General features: G+C 34.9%; 1 protein-coding gene across 8 annotated transcripts in view; it reads right to left on the bottom strand.

Annotated features, from left to right (window-relative positions):
- DGKB (diacylglycerol kinase beta) overlaps positions 1 to 21,284 on the bottom strand; it is an 876,578-nt gene that overhangs the window by 570,389 nt on the left and 284,905 nt on the right. For all 8 annotated transcript variants that reach the window (XM_018047359.1, XM_005678984.3, XM_005678985.3 and 5 more), the window contains one exon: positions 19,428 to 19,526. In XM_018047359.1, the coding sequence (XP_017902848.1) occupies positions 19,428 to 19,526 (99 nt within the window). The remainder of the gene's footprint in view (positions 1 to 19,427; positions 19,527 to 21,284) is intronic.

Raw genomic sequence — 21,284 nt, 5'->3', positions numbered from 1 at the left:
CAAGAGGGTTGGAAAAAGCTAGCCTCCTCAATCTTGGAGAATGTCTCTTCCAAAATCTGAGCAAAGGAAACAATGAAATTGAGTAAAGAAAGGATGAGGACCAATATTTAGACCATGTCCTCAGACTCTGGCTTGAAATATTACAAAATTCTAAATATCAGATTTAAACATCGCCAAAATGCATTCCAAAATGAAACATACATGACTTATTGGTTATTTTTTCAGATTATTCTTTACAACACTTACTTTATAAATAGATAATTAAAAGTTACCTATTTATGGGAATGTATATATAATTGTCCTTTGAAAGTGGGGGGCAAGAGTCTGAATGAAATATGGTAGTTTGAAATAATAAAGCACCCTAATACAGTGGATTAATGTCTACTGAATTTACATCCATTAAATGAGTAATTCTTCCTGCTATGCCTATATTTTCTCTTAACAAATATATGAACCTGTTCTAGAAATGTACCATTCACTGTATCTTTAGTGACTCACTTTCTAAAATACAGAAAAATCTCTCAAGGTAATGAAATAATATTGATAATAAGATTTAGAATTAAAGCATGAGGCTGCTAAGTTTTCCTTTTCATCAATCTTGGAAAATACCTTGAATTTAGAAATGAATAAGTTATAATGAAATTTGCTTTCATCCTTTGCCCCTCTAAATATCCGCTGATCTCACACCAAAGCATTATCTAACCAGGTTAAAGTCCAATTCTGTATTCACATTTGGCTTAGATTCAGTTGAGCTAGAATTTTACACTGACTGCCAGTCAACCTTATCATGAACTTTCATTATGTGCATGTAATTAATTGGGTCCAATGAACAATATCAGTACTGAGTTATAGACTCTTTTCCCCCGACCATATAATTAGAATATAATTACCCACAGGATATCAGAATGATGCAAAACCTTTCCTCTAAATGCGCCCTCATTAGGAAACAAGTCTCAATGTACATTTATTCAATCAGTGTGAATTAATTAAAATGTTACTGAAATAAAAGAGGGCAGCGATAAAAAGTATCTGATATCTATTAAGAGACTATTACTGGAGCTCTGCATGCACTTTATATTTAATCCCATTTAGCTCATGTAGGAACTTTGCCATGACGTTACATACATCCAGCATGTTAGGAAATCTGAGTAAACGAGTCAGTGTGTGCCATTATTTCTGAAAAGAGCATAATACAAAATGCATATACACATCTTAAAGAATCTGGATAAAATGCCAGAGACCCCTTTATTCCCTGATGAATCCATAAATTTGTTATCATCACATGGAACATATTGGGCGGAAAAAAAAAAATTTTAACTTGAAGTATTCAGGCAATTAGGTGTTCATCTCATAGCTTTTTATTTAAGTCTCATCTATTTATTCTAATCTGGCTTAGGAGATAATGGTTGGAAAAGCACTATTTTCTTTTAATAGAGAAGATATCCTTAATTACTCATGCTAGATCAAGCTCCTTCAATTGTATATTTCCTTTAAGCAGAAGATTCCTGTGTACCTAAGGATATATTCCTTGTAAGAGTACATATAATATCACATCACATATTCTGATTATACAAAATATGGAAAAAATAGTAAATACATAAAGAAGCCACAGGACATGAGATACATATCACACAAGAAGCTGCTGATTCACATAAAGTCATTCTTCCTAAAAGCTATTTATCTTAGTTTAATACCTGGCATAGTGTCATATACAATAAAATTTTACTGAATAAATTAACAGATAAATAAGCATCACACAAAGGAATACTCAGCATTATTCGAGAGCAATATCATAAACAGCAGCAAAAAATTTTAAAGCTATGTAGCATCTCTGTATGTTTAAGTTAAACAGAAAATTTTAAACCTATATTACATAATCCTTCAGACATTTTTAGCTTTAGAAGTAGGTTTAATAAAAGTTTATACTGGTAATCAAAATTCAGTATTCATACTTACAAACAAATATACAGAGGAAATTTGTAATGGAAATTCTGAATGAGCTCTAAGATAGACTAAGCCATCTACAAATTGCTCTTTTTCATACATGCTTTAGAAGCAAACTCCAACCAATCTGTCAATATTGATAATTATAGCTTACTTTTTATAAGATATTTTAACTTCATAAATTATATATTTGTAAATGTTCTGAATGCATGTTATATTTACAAAATGATATAATGCTTCATTCAGATATTAGATTGGTCTCAGGAAAACCCAAAACTGAAAGAAATAATGGACTCATTCTTGCTAAGCAAGGAGATTATCACATACTAGTTTGCTTTATTTTGAACATAAAAGTTTTTTTAGAACTTCAGTTAACAGACATGCAACTATGGTTCCTTACTGAAAATGCTGCGATTTGAGTAGCATTAACTAAAATAGCACAGGTACTAATAGTAATCACCACAAAAAGAACAAAAAGAAATCTAATATAATACAAATAATTTAAAAATTGCATATTGTAGTATACATGAATTTTGAGAATTAAGAACATATTTATAATATTTCACATGAACTACGGTGCTACTTAAGCTATATTCTTAAAATCCAATTTTAAATATAATTTAATATCCAGGAGAAAACATCTTAATTCTCCCAGAATTTTTAACTGTTTGCTTAAACTCTACCTGCAATACCACTTTAAACATTAGGCATTTTACAGTACCATCTATTGGATACTTTATATAACTACAACACCATAACAATCACAAATTTTTCAAAGTATAGTAATAATTTTAAAATACCTCAAATGCCACTCCAAAAATACCATGCTAACTTGACATTCACTAATATTATCATGACACACTTCAAACTCAATTTTATTAGCTTATAACAATAAAATTCAATTATCATAGGTTATCTACTATTTTTTAAAATATAAGCTTCATTATTGCATATTCACTTTAACTTGTATTTAATATTTCTATCGTTGTGTGATGTATTTTCTTCCTGACTCAGGAAAGAGAGTGATGACTGTTTGGAATAAAAGAGCTGACTGTTATTCATTAACTCAGTAAATATTCGTTGAGCACCTATTATATGTCAAATTGAATTAGGTGCTAGACATAAAGAGATACACGATTCCTGGTACATTGGCTTTGAGGCCTCCAAAGGAAATTTAAAATGTGACATTGAGTATTCAGATCTAAAGGGTGTAAGGGAGAACAGATATATTCAAATGCGGTAGTTGTGCTCATGAAATTGGATGAGGTAATTTATATAGAACATAATGACATGAGAATATAACTTAAAATGGGCATCTACACATATTTAAGAATAGAAAGAGGACTAGGAATTTAGCGATGTGGATGTGTGGCTACAGAAGCAGGAGCTAATAGAAATGTCATAGTTGAGTTTGACAGAATATGACAACAGAGCATTTCAAATACTGTCAAATACTGTCGAGGATTCAAAAAAGACCATCCTTGGAAAGGGTGTCTCATAGATGCTGCTAGCAGTCCAAAGCAGATCCGCAGTTACTTGAACAGAGCATTGATCCCCAACCGCTCTGAGTATTGACTGCTGAGAACTCCCAGCTATCCCATTTTCAGCAGAATTATCTTTTGCTCATTGGAGCAGGCTCTCCAGGGAGCACCTCCTATTCTGCAGGAGGCCACAGCTAATAAATGACTGATACAGCTGGTTTTAGAAAAAGCAAAGGAACCAGAGATCAAATTGCCAACATCCGCTGGATCATGGAAAAAGCAAGAGTTCCAGAAAAACATCTATTTCTGCTTTATTGACTATGTCAAGGCCTTTGACTGTGTGGTTCACAATAAACTGTGGAAAATTCTGAAAGAGATGGGAATACCAGACCACCTGACCTGCCTCTTGAGAAATCTGTATGCAAGCCAGGAATAACAGTTAGAACTGGACATGGAAAAACAGACTGGTTCCAAATAGGAAAAGGAGTACGTCAAGGCTGTATATTGTCACCCTGCTTATTTAACTTCTATGCAGAGTACATCATGAGAAACGCTGGGCTGGAAGAAGCACAAGCTGGAATCAAGATTGCTGGGAGAAATATCAATAACCTCAGATATGCAGATGACACCACCCTTATGGCAGAAAGTGAAGAGGAACTAAAGAGCCTCCTGATGAAAGTGAAAGAGGAGAATGAAAAAGTTGGCTTAAAGCTCAACATTCAGAAAACGAAGATCATGGCATCTGGTCCCATCACTTCGTGGGAAGCAGATGGGGAAACAGTGGAAACAGTGTCAGACTTTATTGTGGGGGGCTCTAAAATCACTGCAGTTGGTGACTGTAGCCATGAAATTTAAAGACGCTTACTCCTTGGAAGAAAGGTTATGAGCAACTTAGATAGTATATTCAAAAGCAGAGACATTACTTTGCCGACTAAAGTCCGTCTAGTGAAGGCTATGGTTTTTCCAGTAGCATGTATGGATGTGAGAGTTGGACTGTGAAGAAGGCAGAGTGCTGAAGAATTGATGCTTTTGGACTGTGGTGTTGGAGAAGACTCTTGAGAATCCCTTGGACTCCAAGGAGATCCAACCAGTCCATTCTGAAGGAGATCAGCCCTGGGATTTCTTTGGAAGGAATGATGCTAAAGCTGAAACTCCAGTACTTTGGCCACCTCGTGCGAGGAGTTGACTCATTGGAAAAGACTTTGATGCTGGGAGGGATTGGGGACAGGAGAAGAAGGGGACGACCGAGGATGAGATGGCTGGATGGCATCACCGACTCGATGAACGCGAGTCTGAGTGAACTCCGGGAGCTGGTGATGGACAGGGAGGCCTGGTGTGCTGCAATTCATGAGGTTTCAAAGAGTCGGACACGACTGAGCAACTGAACTGAACTGAGCAGGTTACAAAGGGGCTCCTCAGGTGGCACTGGTGGTAAAGAACCTGCCTGCCAGTACAGGTAGACAGATACGAACTCAATTCCTGGGTTAGGAAAATCCCCTAGAGAAGGAAATGGCAATCCACTCCAGTATCCTTGCCTGGAAAATCCCATGGGCAGAGGAGCCTGGTGGGCTACAGTCCATAGGGTCGCAAAGAATCAGCCACGACTGAAATGACTTAGCACACACACATGGGTTAAGAATGCCACCCCCTTGTTTTAAGAAAAATCCTATGATATGATTTTGTCCAAGAGCCTTCAAGATTTAGGCCAAGGTTTAAACTCTCTCTGACCACTTCCTTGCTCAAAGCCTGCCTCTTGCCTCTTCTGCTTTCTCCTCCCTTGAAGATTATTTTTGCTGAGTCATTCAGTCGTGTCCAACTCCTTGCGACCCCATGGACTGTCGCCTCCCTGGCTCCTCTGTCCATGGGATTTTTCAGGCAAGTATAATGGAGTGGGTTACCATTTCCTTCTTCAAAAGAGTATTTTTATTAAAGAAATATTCCTGTCACACACAACTAAACCGAGTTCATGTTCTACTCCTAGGGAATCCAACTAAAAAGAGTGTCCTTGGATTTAGGAAAGCCAGAGTAGTTTTTAGACCCACTTTACAGTCAGAAATTAGAATAATGTAGGTTGAGGAGGAAGGAGGAAGTTTGATACACTGAATGTATCATTACACCTGGAGATACCTATACACTGAATATACACCTGCATATACCTATGGCTACATTAAGAGGCAGGAAAAGACAACATCGATACATAACTATGGAAAACAACATTGCACATGAGAAAAAACAGCCCCTTCATCTGGTATGGGCTCTTTGACAAATAAACAACTAAGTGTATAAACAGAGAAGTTCAAGTGCTGAGCTCAAATTATAGTGCCATCAAATGCTACCTATCATAAACATGTTAAATTACACCTTGTTTGAGATTTTTTCAACTGGAAGTTTGCAAATCAGTATATTATTAGACTGTGACTAATATCATAAAAGGAAAAAATTGGGGAGTTCTAGGAAAGAGAGGGCAGACAATGCTTGAATGAAAGAAATTGGAGGAATATAGGTCTTGGATAACTCAAGGATGTTGGAGAACTGGTAACCACACGACATAATTTGAGAATATTAGTGGTGGGGATGAAACAAGAGTAATGTCATAGGAATAAAACAAGAGGTGATGAGCTGTAGTCCTCTAGAACTTGGGTTTCCTTGGGCAAACAAGAAAGAATTGGTGAAAGTTCCTATTTAGTGTTAGGAACAGAATTTGGAATGATAGATTTTATCATCTAGACTGAAAAGCAAAGAGTGGGCATGGAGGTCTCCCACAGAACTACACTATCCTTATTCCATATTTAGAGAAAACATAGGTTGACCTAAGATTGAGTTAAAAAAAATCACTGCACTATGCACTAAATTGATGTATGGACAAAAAGTTATATATAAATCAATTCTGGCTCAGGTTTCAAGTGAAAGTCGAGAATAGACAAGTTATATTTAACAGTAAAACAGAAGAAAGCATGTATATAAATACTTCATGAGTGCCACCATTTCACCTAGAATCATTAAAGCCACAAAAACTTAACCAACAAAGGTTACCTTTGCAAGATGGATTTATTCTTAAATGTCTAGTGGTGAAGGGACTCATTTTTACTGAACTCAAAATTTAAAATGTAGAAGAAAGGAATGATATAAAGCATGTATTTCTACTGTAATGAAATCAGATCTGTATATTTGTCCTGAAATAACCTCAATCTTTCTTTGGTGAGGGGACTGGGATTGGGGGAACAAGCAGAAATATCAACCCTAAGATGTATTTGGGAGCTTTTAAGACAGTTGAGGACAATTTGCTCTTACCAATGTTTAAAGAGAATAGCCACTTTTTTAATCCTTTTCAACAATGAGGAATATCATTTCAAAAAAGTTTATTTCATTTTTCAATGTGATAGTCCTATTTATAAGCTTTAAGTCTTAAAACTGTTTTTTAGTTACTTGCATTATTTTTACACAACAGGGCTTTTTGTTACAATGCTATGTTTATCTTGATTTGTAAGTTTTAGCCTTTACCATTTTCTAAAGAAAATTCTGAATGGCCAAGGCTGTCAACTTTTATTTTTCTCTTTAGGAAAAAAATAATAAAAAGCCTTTCAAAAGGCAAAAATTAAATCCTCAATCCATGTTTGATTTTGGAAAAGGTGGAAAGAAGAATTTATCTTAATTTAGCTTATTATGTGGCTATAGAGTAATCTCAACATGCATAAGTTCCATTAGCCCCTACCAGATTGGATATGTAACATTCATCATATACCACACAATTACATATAGTTCAGTATGTTTTATATCTTCTTCCAGTTCTTTGTAACTCCCAGAGCTACTATTCCATCATTGTGATCACTGTAGCTTTAGTAAATATATTCTTAAGATTTGTTAATACAGGTCTTTCCTTACTTTCCTTCCTCAGAATTTATAATATATTTGTGCACATTTATTCTTTCAGGCAAACTTTGGAATCATTTTGTCAAGCAAAAACTATTACATGGAAATTGCATTAGGTAGATGAGCAAATTTGAAGAAATGTAGGCTCTTTTTCAAGAGGCACAGTGGTAAAGAATCCACCTGCCAATGCAGGAAATGTAAGAGACACAGACAGGTTCATTCCTTGGGTTGGGAAGATCCTCTGGAGAAAGAAATGGCAATCCACTCCAGTATTCTTGCCTGGGAAATCCCATGGACAGAAGAGCCTGGTGGGCTACAGTACATAGGGTCTCAAAGAGTTGGACAAGACTGAACACTCACTTTTTAGTTCAACTTGACTTTCTTCAATATTTAGACATAATAGATTTAATTTTTTGTTTAGGGGGTAGTAAAGTCTCTCTATCTTCTCATTCTCCTTTTCATTGTAGGAGTTTCTTAACCTTTTCCTCCAAATTACTGATCCAGTTGTTCTCAATGTTGGTTTTCCCTATGTGGATACTGATACATTTTAGTTTCTGCTAAGGCATTATTTTTTTTCTCCACATATTTCCTTGACCTTCTATATATCCCTTTCAAATCAGTATGTTGTGAAAGAGATGTTTTATTTAGTATTCTTGGTCATGTAATTTTATCAGCATTTTCATCTGTCTGATTGCTCCAATCAATCTTTATTTATTACATCCATCTAAACTTTTAACTGCTATGCTTGTTTATTTACTTATTGCAGAATTATTACTATTTTATTTTGGCAATAGGCAGACTCATTTACACTAAAATGCACTTTGGCCACAAGCCATCAGTCTGCATTGACAGTTGTTATAAAAAGTGAAACCAAAGGAAACAAACACTACCAGACCGATTACAGCAATATTACTAAAGTGTAGTCCCATACCAATATGATCTCACATGGAAGAAATTAATTTTGAGTCTTAGTAATAACACTAACAAAAAGAAGAGTTTCCTCTAAGAGAATCATTTGTTTTTAAGGTGTGAATGGTCAAATCAATATTTTCCCCCTTTTCTGAAGGCTACTAAGTAACTCAGGTACAAATTTTTGAATTATCTTTGTCAACTTTTTAGGATACTTTGCATAAATTTCTAAGTCTAACAATTTGGCACAAACATTACGTTTTATGTTACTGCTCACTGTATATTCATATAAGTTGCCTAGAATACTGTTGGTGCTAAGTTGTAGAATAACAATTCACTAACAGATAATCTTACATCCTCACATTAAAGTCAGGCATATATATGATATTCTTTATTTTGAGTCTATTTCATAGATTTTTAGGTCTTGAATATTTTTAATGCTTCATTTTTGTCTACATGTTTTAGATTTCAATCAGATTTTCAAGTAACTGAACTTCCAGTTTATGCCATATTAGTCATTTGTGTGTTTTTTTTTGGGGGGGTTGCGTGCTTGTTTTTAATTTTGGCTGTGCTGGGTTTTTGTTGCTTTGCACAAGCTTTCTCTAGTTGCAGGGAGTGAGGGCAACTCTCTAGCTGCAGTGCGTGTGCTTCTCATTGTGGTGGCTTCTCTTGTTGCAAAGCATAGGCTCTAGGCATGCACACTTCAGCAGCTGTAGCACGTGGGCTCAGCAGTTGCTGTATGTGGGCTCAAAGGTGCACGAGCACGAGCTTTAGCAGTTGCAACACATAGGCTCAGTACTTGTGGTTTGTGGCCTCTAGAGCATGGGCTTGGAGGTTGTGGTGCACAGCTGAGCCACTCGGAGGCATGTGGAATCTTCCCAGAGCAGGGATTGAACCCATGTCCCCAGCACTGGTAGGCAGATTCTTATCCATTGTGCCACCAGAGAAGTACCAGTGTTTTATTTTTGAAAAAACCAAGAAGGTATATATTTGTTTCTTGAAAAAAAATGTTATAACTTGCTCTGGATACAGCAATATTTTAGACATAAATTATCATAGAAACTTGTAGGAATATTTCTGTAGTCCTATTAAAAATAAACTAAAAACATTTAGTCTCAGAAATAGAATTCTACCATAATCACTAGGTAAGAATATAACTCTGATATATTAACTTTTCTGCTATATTAGACCCTGCCTATGGGTATACATATTCTGTCTAATATAGCCTAGGTTAGCATAACGATGGGTTCTTTAGACACCAATAAAACTGACTAAGACAAAGTAATATATAAACGGTTAACCTCACAAGTACAGATGATGGAATCATCGCTAAATGATGCTGGGTCCTTTTCAGCCTTCTTGTACTATGGCCCATTAAAGTACATGAAGACTACACGCAAACAAAATGGATCTACAGATATTTTATAAACATTATAGCTCTCTCCAATAATATATCCTTCATTGGATTTTGAAGCAAAAAACCACAGGCAAAAAATATAAGAACATTTAGAATTTAATTTTATATATGTAAAAAATAAATTTAAAAAAGCAGCTCTCCTTTATGAATAATACCATGAAATTGAGTCTGAGTTAGATTTTCAAAATATGGGGAAAAATGAGATTCCTTCTTGCCTATCATTACTCTGATGACAATTATGAATTGATCTATAATGAATATTAATTAAATGAATATTAAGTAATGACACTGATGAAACATTTATTGAGCACTGACAATGTGCTTTGTTCCACTCTTTAGACAAAAAGTGAAAATTACATAGGTGCAAACCTATGGTACCTTACATAAAGAATTTTCAAGGAAATAGATGACTTTAGTAACTGTGGTTAAGGTTACAGAGGTAAATGGAAAATGAAGCAGCTGAAATGATGTTAAATAAAACGTGCAGCAAGTCACATCCTTAGCCAACTGTTCACACCTCTCTCCCAGACTCTCTACACTTCTGTGCACTCTCTGACTAGTTCAGGAAATAAGGTTAATGAGAATTCAATATCTAACATTCAGAATCACAGAGAATTCAAATATCTCCCTCCTTCTTTTAATGAGCTGATGTTTGGTATTGAGGTTGTTGCTATTAACAGTTACTGGTTAGGGTTAAGTGAAAGATGGGACAGGAAGAATTCAGAATCCTGGGACTGTGACAAAGAAAGCGTATGTGATACTTCCACTCCCTAACAGGCCTCTGACATCACTGGGGAGTAAACACATGCTCGAAGGAAAGATTTAACATACTCTCTGCTATTTAAGACTTACCATATCTACAATGCATAATTTAGTAGAATTCTTATAATAGTGGAAGAGTAAGAAAGATCGGAATAAGAGGAAAAGTTAATAGAGACATATGGTTCTCTAAGGCTGTTATACCTAGAGATACACAGATTGCTGCCTCAGCAATACCATGACTTGGACACATTGCAAAGTCACAGTAAAGAAGAGAAAGGTAGAATTAGAATCATATGAATCAAATCTAAAGACTATGTTTAAAACCTATATTCTCTCAGTAGTTTTGCTTTCCTTTCTCCGAGCTAACAAGTTTTATTATTTATTTTATTGGCATTCATAAAGGTGAATTTAAGGTAATATAGGATATTACAGCAAGAAAAAATGTTCCAGGAAGAACACACCACAATTGGTCCAAAGAAGCATGTTGCTGAACATATTCTTTGTTTTATATCGCTTCCTGTCAATGAATACTATCTTTACAGTATATTCTGATAATATTATGTTTGTTTAAAAGTAAGATAAAGTAGTCCCACCAAATTAATCTTTTAAATGTTTAAATAAGGAATGAGTTCAGTTCAGTTCAGCCACTCAGTCATGTCCGACTCTTTATGACTGTAAAACTAGTGTTTGACGTTAGGATGCAACTCTGTTCTGTATTCCTGACTTGGAGGTGTGTTCATAGCACAGAAAAAACTAAACCACTGTGAAATCTGATTCATTTGCAGAAGAAAGTAAGTTTGTTTGAGGAAGAAGTAATACTTTGTAGTTCTGATCAGAGAGCAACTCGGAAAAGACACTCTTCATAAAGATGTTCACTAAAGGGTTATTTATAAGATCAAAGTAAGAATTGTAAATATGCTAAATATAAATACTGTTTCAACTGAACTATGTCTTCAATTAATGAGATATTATACAACCATTAATAGTGATGTTATACAGTATGTAGAAATATATAGACACTTAACCATGTCAGTTTATATGTTAAAATAGGATGGTACATGATATGTCAAGGTTAATTACAAAAATGCCAAAATAAACATTTAAACATCAACAGGTAAACTTAAGTAGTGGTCCTGCTGCTGCTGCTGCTGCTGCTGCTAAGTCACTTCAGTTGTGTCCAACCCTGTGTGACCCCATAGACGGCAGCCCACCAGGCTCCCCCATCCCTGGGATTCTCCAGGCAAGAACACTGGAGTGGGTTGCCATTTCCTTCTCCAACGCATGAAAGTGAAAGTGAAAGTGAAGTCACTCAGTCGTGTCCGACTCTTTGTGACCCCATGGACCACAGCCTACCAGGCTCCTCCCTGTCCATGGGATTTTTCAGGCCAGAGTACTGGAGTGGGGTGCCATCGCCTTCTCCAAAGTAGTGGTTCTATTGATACGTCAATAATTGTTCTTATATAACTGTTTTAGAGACTTTTAAATGTTTTTTTAGTCATTTCATTTTGTTTTAATAAGTTATATACAATAAATGCATAGTTCTCATATAATAAAGGGTTAACACTCTTTTTCTGATTCAACAGAATGGACTTTACCATCCTTTGAAATAAATTTATCTTGAAATAAAATCAAACCCTAATATTCTGTTCTCTGCTATGATCTTCTATCCTCTTTCCCTCATTTTCTTCTTCTGTTAGTGTTTTGTGATTTTTTTTTCCCTCACAACCTAGTAATTGTACTCTCATATCTCCGCTGCTCTCTGCTTTAAATTTACTATACTTGAATTATTTTTCTAAAACACAAATCTGATCATGTAGTGCTTTATTTATATTGGATAAAGCCCACTTCCTTGACAAGAAAGGTCAAAATTTTCAGCATCCCAGACTTTGTCTTGTCTGTCTCTCCACACCTCGCATTTCTTCATAAAACTTAATAAACATTTTGCTGTTTCAAGATCTCACCCTGCACTCTCTTATTTCTGAGACTATCCATATAAAGCTCACTTTGCATTTGCTGGCCAAATCCTTGTTTTATTCAAGATTCAGCTCAAGCATCTTACATTCAAGAAAATTTTCATTTACTCTTTGAATTACCCTCAGAATAGATGAAGATTCTGTTCACTGAAAAGCCCCAGTAAGCCAAGCTTTACCACACTGGAATATGTAATCTCCTTGCCTATCTTGCCCAACAGAGTCAAAATTACAGTGAATAAGAGAACTGTTCTGATCTGAATTTTTAGCTTTGGTGACTTCTATAAAAGTCAGTGGAAGGAAGGAAGAAAGAAAGAAGGAAAGAGAAGGAAAAACAGGAGGAATCTGGCACTGCAGCTATTATAAATAAAAATAATATACATTGTTCATCAGCAATGATCTGAAAAACAATTTAAAGGCATAGTCTTAACAGTTACATGAAGAATGGATACTTATATGTAATATAAATCCAGATTTAAAGTAATCAACATTACTTAGTCCCCATATTTTATCAACTTTACTAATATATGTTGATATAGAAAATTACTAAATAATTAGCTCCTTGCTAGTTAGAGAATAGAAGCTTGCTTTTAAATTCTAATGTAAAGTAATTGTTTTATAAAGAGAAAATTAAATCACAGAGCTAAATATAATAGAAATGATTTTTATGATGATCAGCTTTTGTTGTTCAAATATAAAGTTAAAAAAGCTACTTCCTCAGGAGACATCTCAAGTATTCATTTGTTGACAGGAGCAGAATTAATTGAATAAAACCCCAACTCAAACTGAAAAATTATTATAAAAAACACATGTAATCATAGACACTCAGTTACCCTGATCATTAGAAAAAAATACATAAAATTTATAATTAATGTAAAATTTCTCCTAGTTCTAGGGAAGTATCAAATGTAAAGCTTCCACTATAAAATTGTTCTGAAAATCAGATGGACTCTATCTGGCCTATTCCATTGATTTCTGGGACTTAACAAAATTTTGTACTATCAAAAATAATTTGAGAAGGACTGAATGAGACTATTATAGTGAACTGAATTTATGAAATGGATAACAACAGACTTATAGATTAGCACATGGAAATAAATAACATACAACTGAGCATCACAGTCAAACGTCACAGTAAATTTTACTCTATTCTTCTTAAGGATAGAAGATGAAACATGATAATAATACTAATATTCAGAGGTTATTAAACGATAATAAACAGAGTGGAAAGGGACTTCTGTTAGAAAATGAAAGAATCTCTAAAAACATACCTTTTTCGTTACAATGGAGCAGATTCATATTATTTTTTTAAAGCCTTTCAGTGTAGGTTGATGACACAGTGGTACAAAATAATTAAAGCAAACCTCTGAGGGACTAAAACAACATGGGCCAAATCTGCTTGGGTTAGGAGTAAAACTCATAAAAGAGTGGGCAATTTTCATGCTCATCAGGTCATGGTGTATATAAAATTATTACAGTTTTTACATTGACATTTGATTGGGATTAGGAATCTGAAATTTCTGAGAGTGATCCAAAACAAGAATCAGGAATGCATTTTTGATGGAGTCCATTAAAGGAAGAACATCTGTTTTGACTATCATTTGGTAAGGGTTAATGGCTTTTTCTAGAAATTAAGCTGCTGATCAAGAGTCCTGACTAATTGGACTGGATTGGATTCACTTTCCAGGTGTTTGGAAGTGAGATGAGGATAGACCTTCAAGAAATTTACCTTTGTAAAACAGTCCTGAATTATCCTTAGTATGGAAGCAGAGAGAGAATAGTTCTAGTCATTTTAATTTTTTTTTTTGCTGGAAAATCCTCAGAGAAAGCATTATAGGTTCATAAACACTGTCACAGAGAACCTAGATAACTTTTACACGATGAAGCTTCTTTTGATCGTATACTTAAAATATGCTAGAAATCAACTGCAATTCCAGAAATCCATGATTACATTTGATATATGGAATCATTGATTACATTTCTATTTTAATTTCAGAATAGTTGGCTTTATTTTATGGAAGTAGACACTATCAAGACAAATTAACTGCAGAAGTAATTTTTAGTGTACGCTTATAAAAGCATGTCATCAGTGCAAAGAACATGCTGACTTGGCTAATCTTCATAACAGGTAAGCACATATCTATTGAATCATTAAAGCTAATCGGTATCTGGGAGAATTTGGGGTCTGAGAAGAGAGGTATAGAAATTTTAAAAATAAATGAATAAAATTAATACCTGAAGGGATGCTCTAAAATATAAGAAGATTGTTGCTACTGACCTTGACCTAGAAGTATGCCATTAAAATGCTTCAACCAGAGATAAGATATCTAATCTGTAGTAAGTTTACATTGCTTATTCAATAACTGATTCCTGACAACAGAGTCAAAGGGATTAAAAACTTCAATGAAATCTTAGGTTTTAATTCTCCATTCCATATTTTCTAGAATGAGCTATTAAATAATGTTAATGACCACATTGCTACTGAGTTTGAAACTCACATGATTATGAGAAACTGAGAACTTATATTTTTAAGAAGAAAGTTGTTACTAGATAATAAAAAATATTGTATTATGTGTGAGGACTAAGGATTTTCTTTCAATGAAAGTTTAAAAATTCCAGTAGCAAATACAGTGTGAAATCATTCCTGGGAAGTTAATGAAAATTCACAAATTAAAAAGCCTCAGAGTCTATCAGTTGAAGCATATTAAAGCAATTTTGTGTGCAGAACAACTTTATTAATTTGTTTAAAGTTTTAGTATTTAAATAGCTAATGGGTTTAAGAATCAAGCACTAATTCCATGATCAGAAAGCAAACTTTAATTTCTACTTAGCAAGGCAGCAAGGCAAAATGATTCAGGCCAATTTATTGACTTGTACAAAACTACAAAGGCTTTGGAGAGCAGGTATACTTAGAGAATTTCAAGTAGTTGAAATCCTTGATTAGCGTGTAAGACAGTGTGTAAGGGATTACGTGGAGTGATTCAGTTAAAGAGCCTTATTTACCTTGCTAGATACTTTGTAATTCAAATAAGAATCACTAAAAATATTTTAAGTATTTTAACATATTTGAGTAGGAAAATCTTTTATTGTGTTTTTGAAAGTGGATCCCGGAAGCAGTGTAGAGAATGAAAAGAAGAGGCAATTCTATAATAATTCTACTAATATTAGGAAAATTCTGGAAAACAATTTGCGAGTAACATATGCGACAGTTACAGTTGGGTTGAAGGCAAAAGAGAGAAGTAAGAACATCAGTATAGGCTGCCTAATGATAAAACTGACATTCAAGATGAAGCACCAATGATAATTCTTAGGCTTCCGGCTTGGGAAGGTTGGAGAATGAAGGCTCTAGAAAAGGCCAATAGCAGAAGACCTATCTTGGGACTTGGAGAAAGGCTAGAAATGATGAGCTCAGTGTACAAGCTCTGGAATGATTGTTCTTGGGTTCCAATCTTGGATTGCTACTTCATAGCCATCTGACACCGAAAATTTACTTAATCTCTCTGTTTCTCACTTTTCGCATAGGTAAAATTGAGAAAGTTGCAATATTTACTTTTTTTGCATCACTGTGATATTTAAATTAATTCATACCTATCATCATCAATAACTGCAACCCCTCCATAATTTCAATTGTTATCTCACTCATTCTTGTAACTTGACACTAATAAGGTTGATTTCAACAATCTTTGATCCCACTGTAACCCACAAATGTATTTTCCTAACATCCCTTACTGTACTTTACTCTCCATGTCCTTAACTTCCCTTGTTTCCCAGCTTAAATTCCATAGCCAATCCCAATTACTCACTTACATAAACTCTCAACTCCTTTGATTCCCTCTCCTTTGATCATATTGGGTAAAACACAGTCTCATTAAAGCTGACTCATGGCTATTCTACTCCTGGAATTAGAATATAACTGGAGAAATAAGACTGAATATCACCAGAGAAATGTACCCATTCAAGTTTACTGATCTTGTTCTAAATTCACTATTATTAACCCGAGACTGCTCCTTATTCCCTGGCAATCATCTGGTATTTCCTTGATCCACATAGCTCCCATTCTCCAAGTGACTGTTGTGTAATTTCCTCCTGATCCGCAAAACTCTCAAACTATCCTTTTTCTCAGCAATGAGCCAGCTTCCTACTTTTCTAAAGAAAATCTAAGTGCCATTTCCTTTTTCCACTGTTAGCCCCTAAACACACCAATTAGACTGATGTTCTTTTAAATATATAAGGCAGATCATTCTCTCATCTGGTCTGACTTCCAATTTCTTTCACAGTAAAGGTTGGTGATGGACAGGGAGGCCTGGCATGCTGCGATTCATGGGTCTCAAAGAGTCGGACACAACTGAGCAACTGAACTGAACTGAACTGAAAGGCTAAAGACCTTAGAATAACCTAAATTGTCCTAGGCATATGAAAATCTTAAGACATATTTGAAATTCTCTACGATTATTCACGCTGCAAAACAGACCCAGGCACTAATGTCTTAAGATATGTCAGGCTTCTCCTGCCGGAGCCTGTGCTTCTCTTCCTCGGTGACTCCTCTGTATACAGAGTTCTGTCCCCAGAGAGCCACGATAGCAACTCTCTCACATTCCTCAACTCTTGGCTCTGCTATTTCCTTGAACTCTATTTTCCTTGAACTCTTCACTTGCTCTCCTATAACTGCAGTTCCAACATTTCTTCTTTTCTTTTCCCACTTTAATTTTGTCCTTTAAACTTTAAATACCACCAGTAAGTTAATATAAAATTGAAAGTGTTTGTTGCTCAGTCATGCACAAATCTTTGCGACCCCATGGACTATAGCTCTCTAGGGTCCTCTGTCTATGGAATTTTCTGGGCAAGAATACTGGAGTGGGTTGCCATTCCCTCCTTCAGGGGATCTTTCCACCCAGGGACTGAACTTGGGTCTCCCACATGGCAGGTAGATTCTTTACCATCTGAGGCACAAACAGATACTAAATCACTTACTTATTGCTTTGCTTATTGCCTATTTCACACCACTGGAATGAAAACTTTATGAAGGCAAAGATTTTATTTGGGCTTCTTTCCACTGTTAATACTATTGGGCATACTAAACAATAAACACTTTTCAAATGGACCAAGATATTTAGCATAGTAGCTGGTATAATATATGTGCTCAACAAGTAGAAGTTGCTGTTATTACTTATAATAATATATCATGCATGTAAACAACATGGAACCTCCAGGTTGAGCACTTGAGACTCATAAGTGGAGGCTGAACTTAATATAAATTAATACAGTAATGAAATAAATGAATAAGCAAGATCTCACTGAGAAGAATGTTAAGAGCAGAAAGCCATGGCATGTGAGTGAGGGTAGGGCATATGGATGGGAGCCAACATGGGGCAGGCTGACCTCTTGAAAACCAGGAAAGATATAAGAAGCAAGTAGCTAGAGAAACACAAGAAGAATTCAGGAGAGGGCAGGATAATGGGAATCAAGGAAGGTAGACATTCATGAAGGATGAGGTGGTTAACAGTGCCTAATACTTCAGTTAGTACCAAGAAAATGATAATACAGCAAATGCTGAGATACAAATCATGATAAAAAAACTTTGGGAAGATTTAATGAGAAAATAAATCTTCAGAATCAAATGTGTCTACAAAAGCAACGAAAGAGTCTGCAAGACTGTTCAAGACAAAACCATTTATTCAACACATGTTCTTTACCTTTGATTCTTTCAAAGAAAGAAAGGATGGGATAATAAAAGAATCTATCTCATTTTTGAGCTTATAAGACTAGAGGCTGACATAAGTAGGTCAAAGAAATTATCCCCTGGCTCACTGAATTTAGTAGGGTTTTACACAGATAGCTGGATAATAGAATGACATAATAGATTTTTTCCTTAGAGTTAAAATCTGAGATTAAGAATGCATCTAAACCAGTACAAATTACTATGTATTTTTTTAAATGCAAATATATAAAAATTCTACAAGTTCTTTCTCTTTAAGAAAATACTACAAAAGAATAAAAAATTTAATATGGCTCTCATTAATTTTAATTAATCTTATTTACTACAGGATGTCTTATAATTCTTACACGATAAAGGGAAATTTAGAATTGGTTATTGCTATCCTCAGCAATATGGAGGTATTTTCTTCTGCTTTTTCTTTGCAGTTTGAAAAAATAAAGAGTTTTTAATTTTTTTTAATAAAGGCATTTAAATACATCCAGTATTTTACAGATAATTACAAAATGAATCATAAGTGGGTGCAAATTGAGTAATTTGATTAATTTCTAAGTTGACCTTTAGAAAAGTATTTGTCTAACATTTCTTAGTTGTTGTATTTTTTTACATCAAACTGAAGTTCCAGCTAGTTAATTTCCATGTTGTTTAAAAAAAAAAAAGAGAACTGCATTATGGATATAAAATGGTTTGTTTTGTAAAATAACTGCTTCACTTTAGAAACAATTTGGATTTTGAAAGGTAATGTGAATATTATCTTTGAATAGCTGCTTCTCTTTCTATCAGGATTTGCTCTTATCAAGGTTACTTTACTTAGGCATTTTTTTTTTCGCTTGTATATTTATTGAATCAAGTAACTGTTTTGCAGGTAGTTAAATTGATTGTTCTCTAATAGAAGATAAAATACACCTCGTGGCAGTGCACAGCTCTCTTCAGGTGTGTGTCCTCATTCTAGGTAGCCTCTGACAGGTGAGAGACTTCCCAATTGCAGACACATAATGTGCATCACCAGCAAAACTGCCCATAAGAATAACTTCATTATTCTGGGAAGCTCGATCTATAAAACACGTAAAATGTGGAAGTGTTCTGCCTATACAATTTCTGGTAAGTACAACATGACTGAGTGATAAAACCTGAGTCAGCTTCAGTTAGAGCATACCTTACTGATAAGTTTATTGTGCCATGAAGGCAAAAGGAAATATAGTGGGCAAAGAGGTCTTCTCTGAAGCAAGGAGGTATTTTAGGTCTACTGAGCTCTGCCTTGATCAATGGAAAATGACCTCTGAAAGCATCGAGTGGTAGGGTGCACCGGTTAGTTACAGAAACCCCAAGTTATATCAGAATGATGAGAAGGAAAAACTCACCAGTACCACTGGACAGATTGTGGTGGGTGGTAAAATATGGTCCTTCAAAGGTCCGCAGTCACATTCAGGTTTCAGATGAGAAGCACATTTATTATGCAGCTAGGGAAGGAGAAAGAGGAAACCATCATTTTGCATAACAACAGCAAACATGAAGCAGGTTCTACTTCACCTGAGATGCAGCAAATACATTTAAAGAATTACAAGAACAAACAAACAGGATCATAAAGGGACTCCTGTGACATCTGTTCTTATACAGTCTGCCTTAAATAAACTGTGCAGCAACTTCCGTGACCCAGCCTATATATTTTCTAATTCTCAGAAATGTTTATATTAGAAATGTCCTTTAGGATTTTCCCCTGAAAAGCCTGATTTCTTTGGCAAACACACATTATCATCCATTACAATCCTTCCTATCTGTTAGCATAATCTTGAAACCACTGTGCACTGTAGCTGCTTTTTTTTTTTTTTTTGACCCTCCTGTTTTCTCAAAGTCATTCCAAAGTGCACAGCTCAGTATGGGGCATAATTGATCCCATCATTAGTTTTAACTTTCTAATTCAATATGTAAATGTAACCAGAGATTCATCTCAGTAGGAGCAGGATATAAATATAAGAAGATGATTATGATTATAAAAATTTATCTTTATATTGTATTTATCAGCTCTACATTAAGTAAGTGTATAATCATAAGTGTAATTTACTTTTCAACATGTATGAATTTAAACTGATATTTTTATCAAACCTGGCCACAAGTTGAAATTAAGGTATTATATTATGGTATATTATATAAGTGATTTTTTTAAAATTGAGGTGATAATTCTTATTGGAGTCATATAGAATTGTTAAGGTAATAGTTGTTTAAAGGCACCTATGGACACGTTTATCCTCAACTCCCTATCAATGTAATATGAAATAGTCATGCTTTTAAAAAACTTACAGATGTTAATAAAATAACAGGTTTTGTTCAGAACCAAAAAGGAGCTGACTTATTTTTCAGTCCTGAACCAAAAGCCACCCCATTTAAATCTTGGTTATATTAATTTCCAACACAAGTCTACCTTTGTAACAGTTCATTAACAACCAAGCACAGGAGTCTAATGAGAGGAGGTGTGCTGCTGGCGATAATAGCTCACCTGAGTAGTTCACTACTGAAGGGCTATCTCTGTTGTCCTTGCATCTAAAACATCTATCATGGTAACGCCCTGCCTTGGAATTAAGGCTACTTGTACTGTAATTAACTCACACTAGGCCACATTACATGAAATAAAAATACCTTTACACATTCATCCATAATTAGCAGTTTTGCTTCTCAGTGACACATAAACTCCTTATTAAAAAAGTGGTTTCATCTTACCAGGCATTGCTTTGTCAAGAGGCAAGGGGTATTCAAGATAAAGAAGCACTTGAAGCCATATGCAAAAAGAACTAAATTAACAGGCAATCATCTGGCAAGTGGAAAGGCACAGTTTCCACAAAATAAAATTAGTGACTGGTTTAAATATATTATTAATATATTAGACTTCATCAAGTTTCTCAGAATAAATCATGACCCTGAAATTTGGGATTCAGACCAGAGTATCAAGGGTTGCAGGTTAAATTGAGTCTTTCCCCAATTAATGTCCTGAATTCTAATATCTGTACAATATGAACTCATTGAGAACTAAAATCTTTGTAGGCATAATCAAGTTCAATTAAAGTTATACTGAAATAGCTTGGAGTTTAACCCAATGACCGGCTTTCTTATGAGAAAAGAGACATCTGGATATAAAGAGACAGACATGGAGGGAAGCGGTCACGTGACAACAGAAGCAGGGATTTGATAATGAAGCCAAAGGCCAAGGACCACCAATGATTGGG

This window comes from Capra hircus, chromosome 4 (genome assembly GCF_001704415.2).
Source record: "Capra hircus breed San Clemente chromosome 4, ASM170441v1, whole genome shotgun sequence".
NCBI lineage: Eukaryota > Metazoa > Chordata > Mammalia > Artiodactyla > Bovidae > Capra > Capra hircus.
Note: the sequence above shows the minus strand (reverse complement) of the source record. Positions and strands in the feature narration are given on the sequence as shown.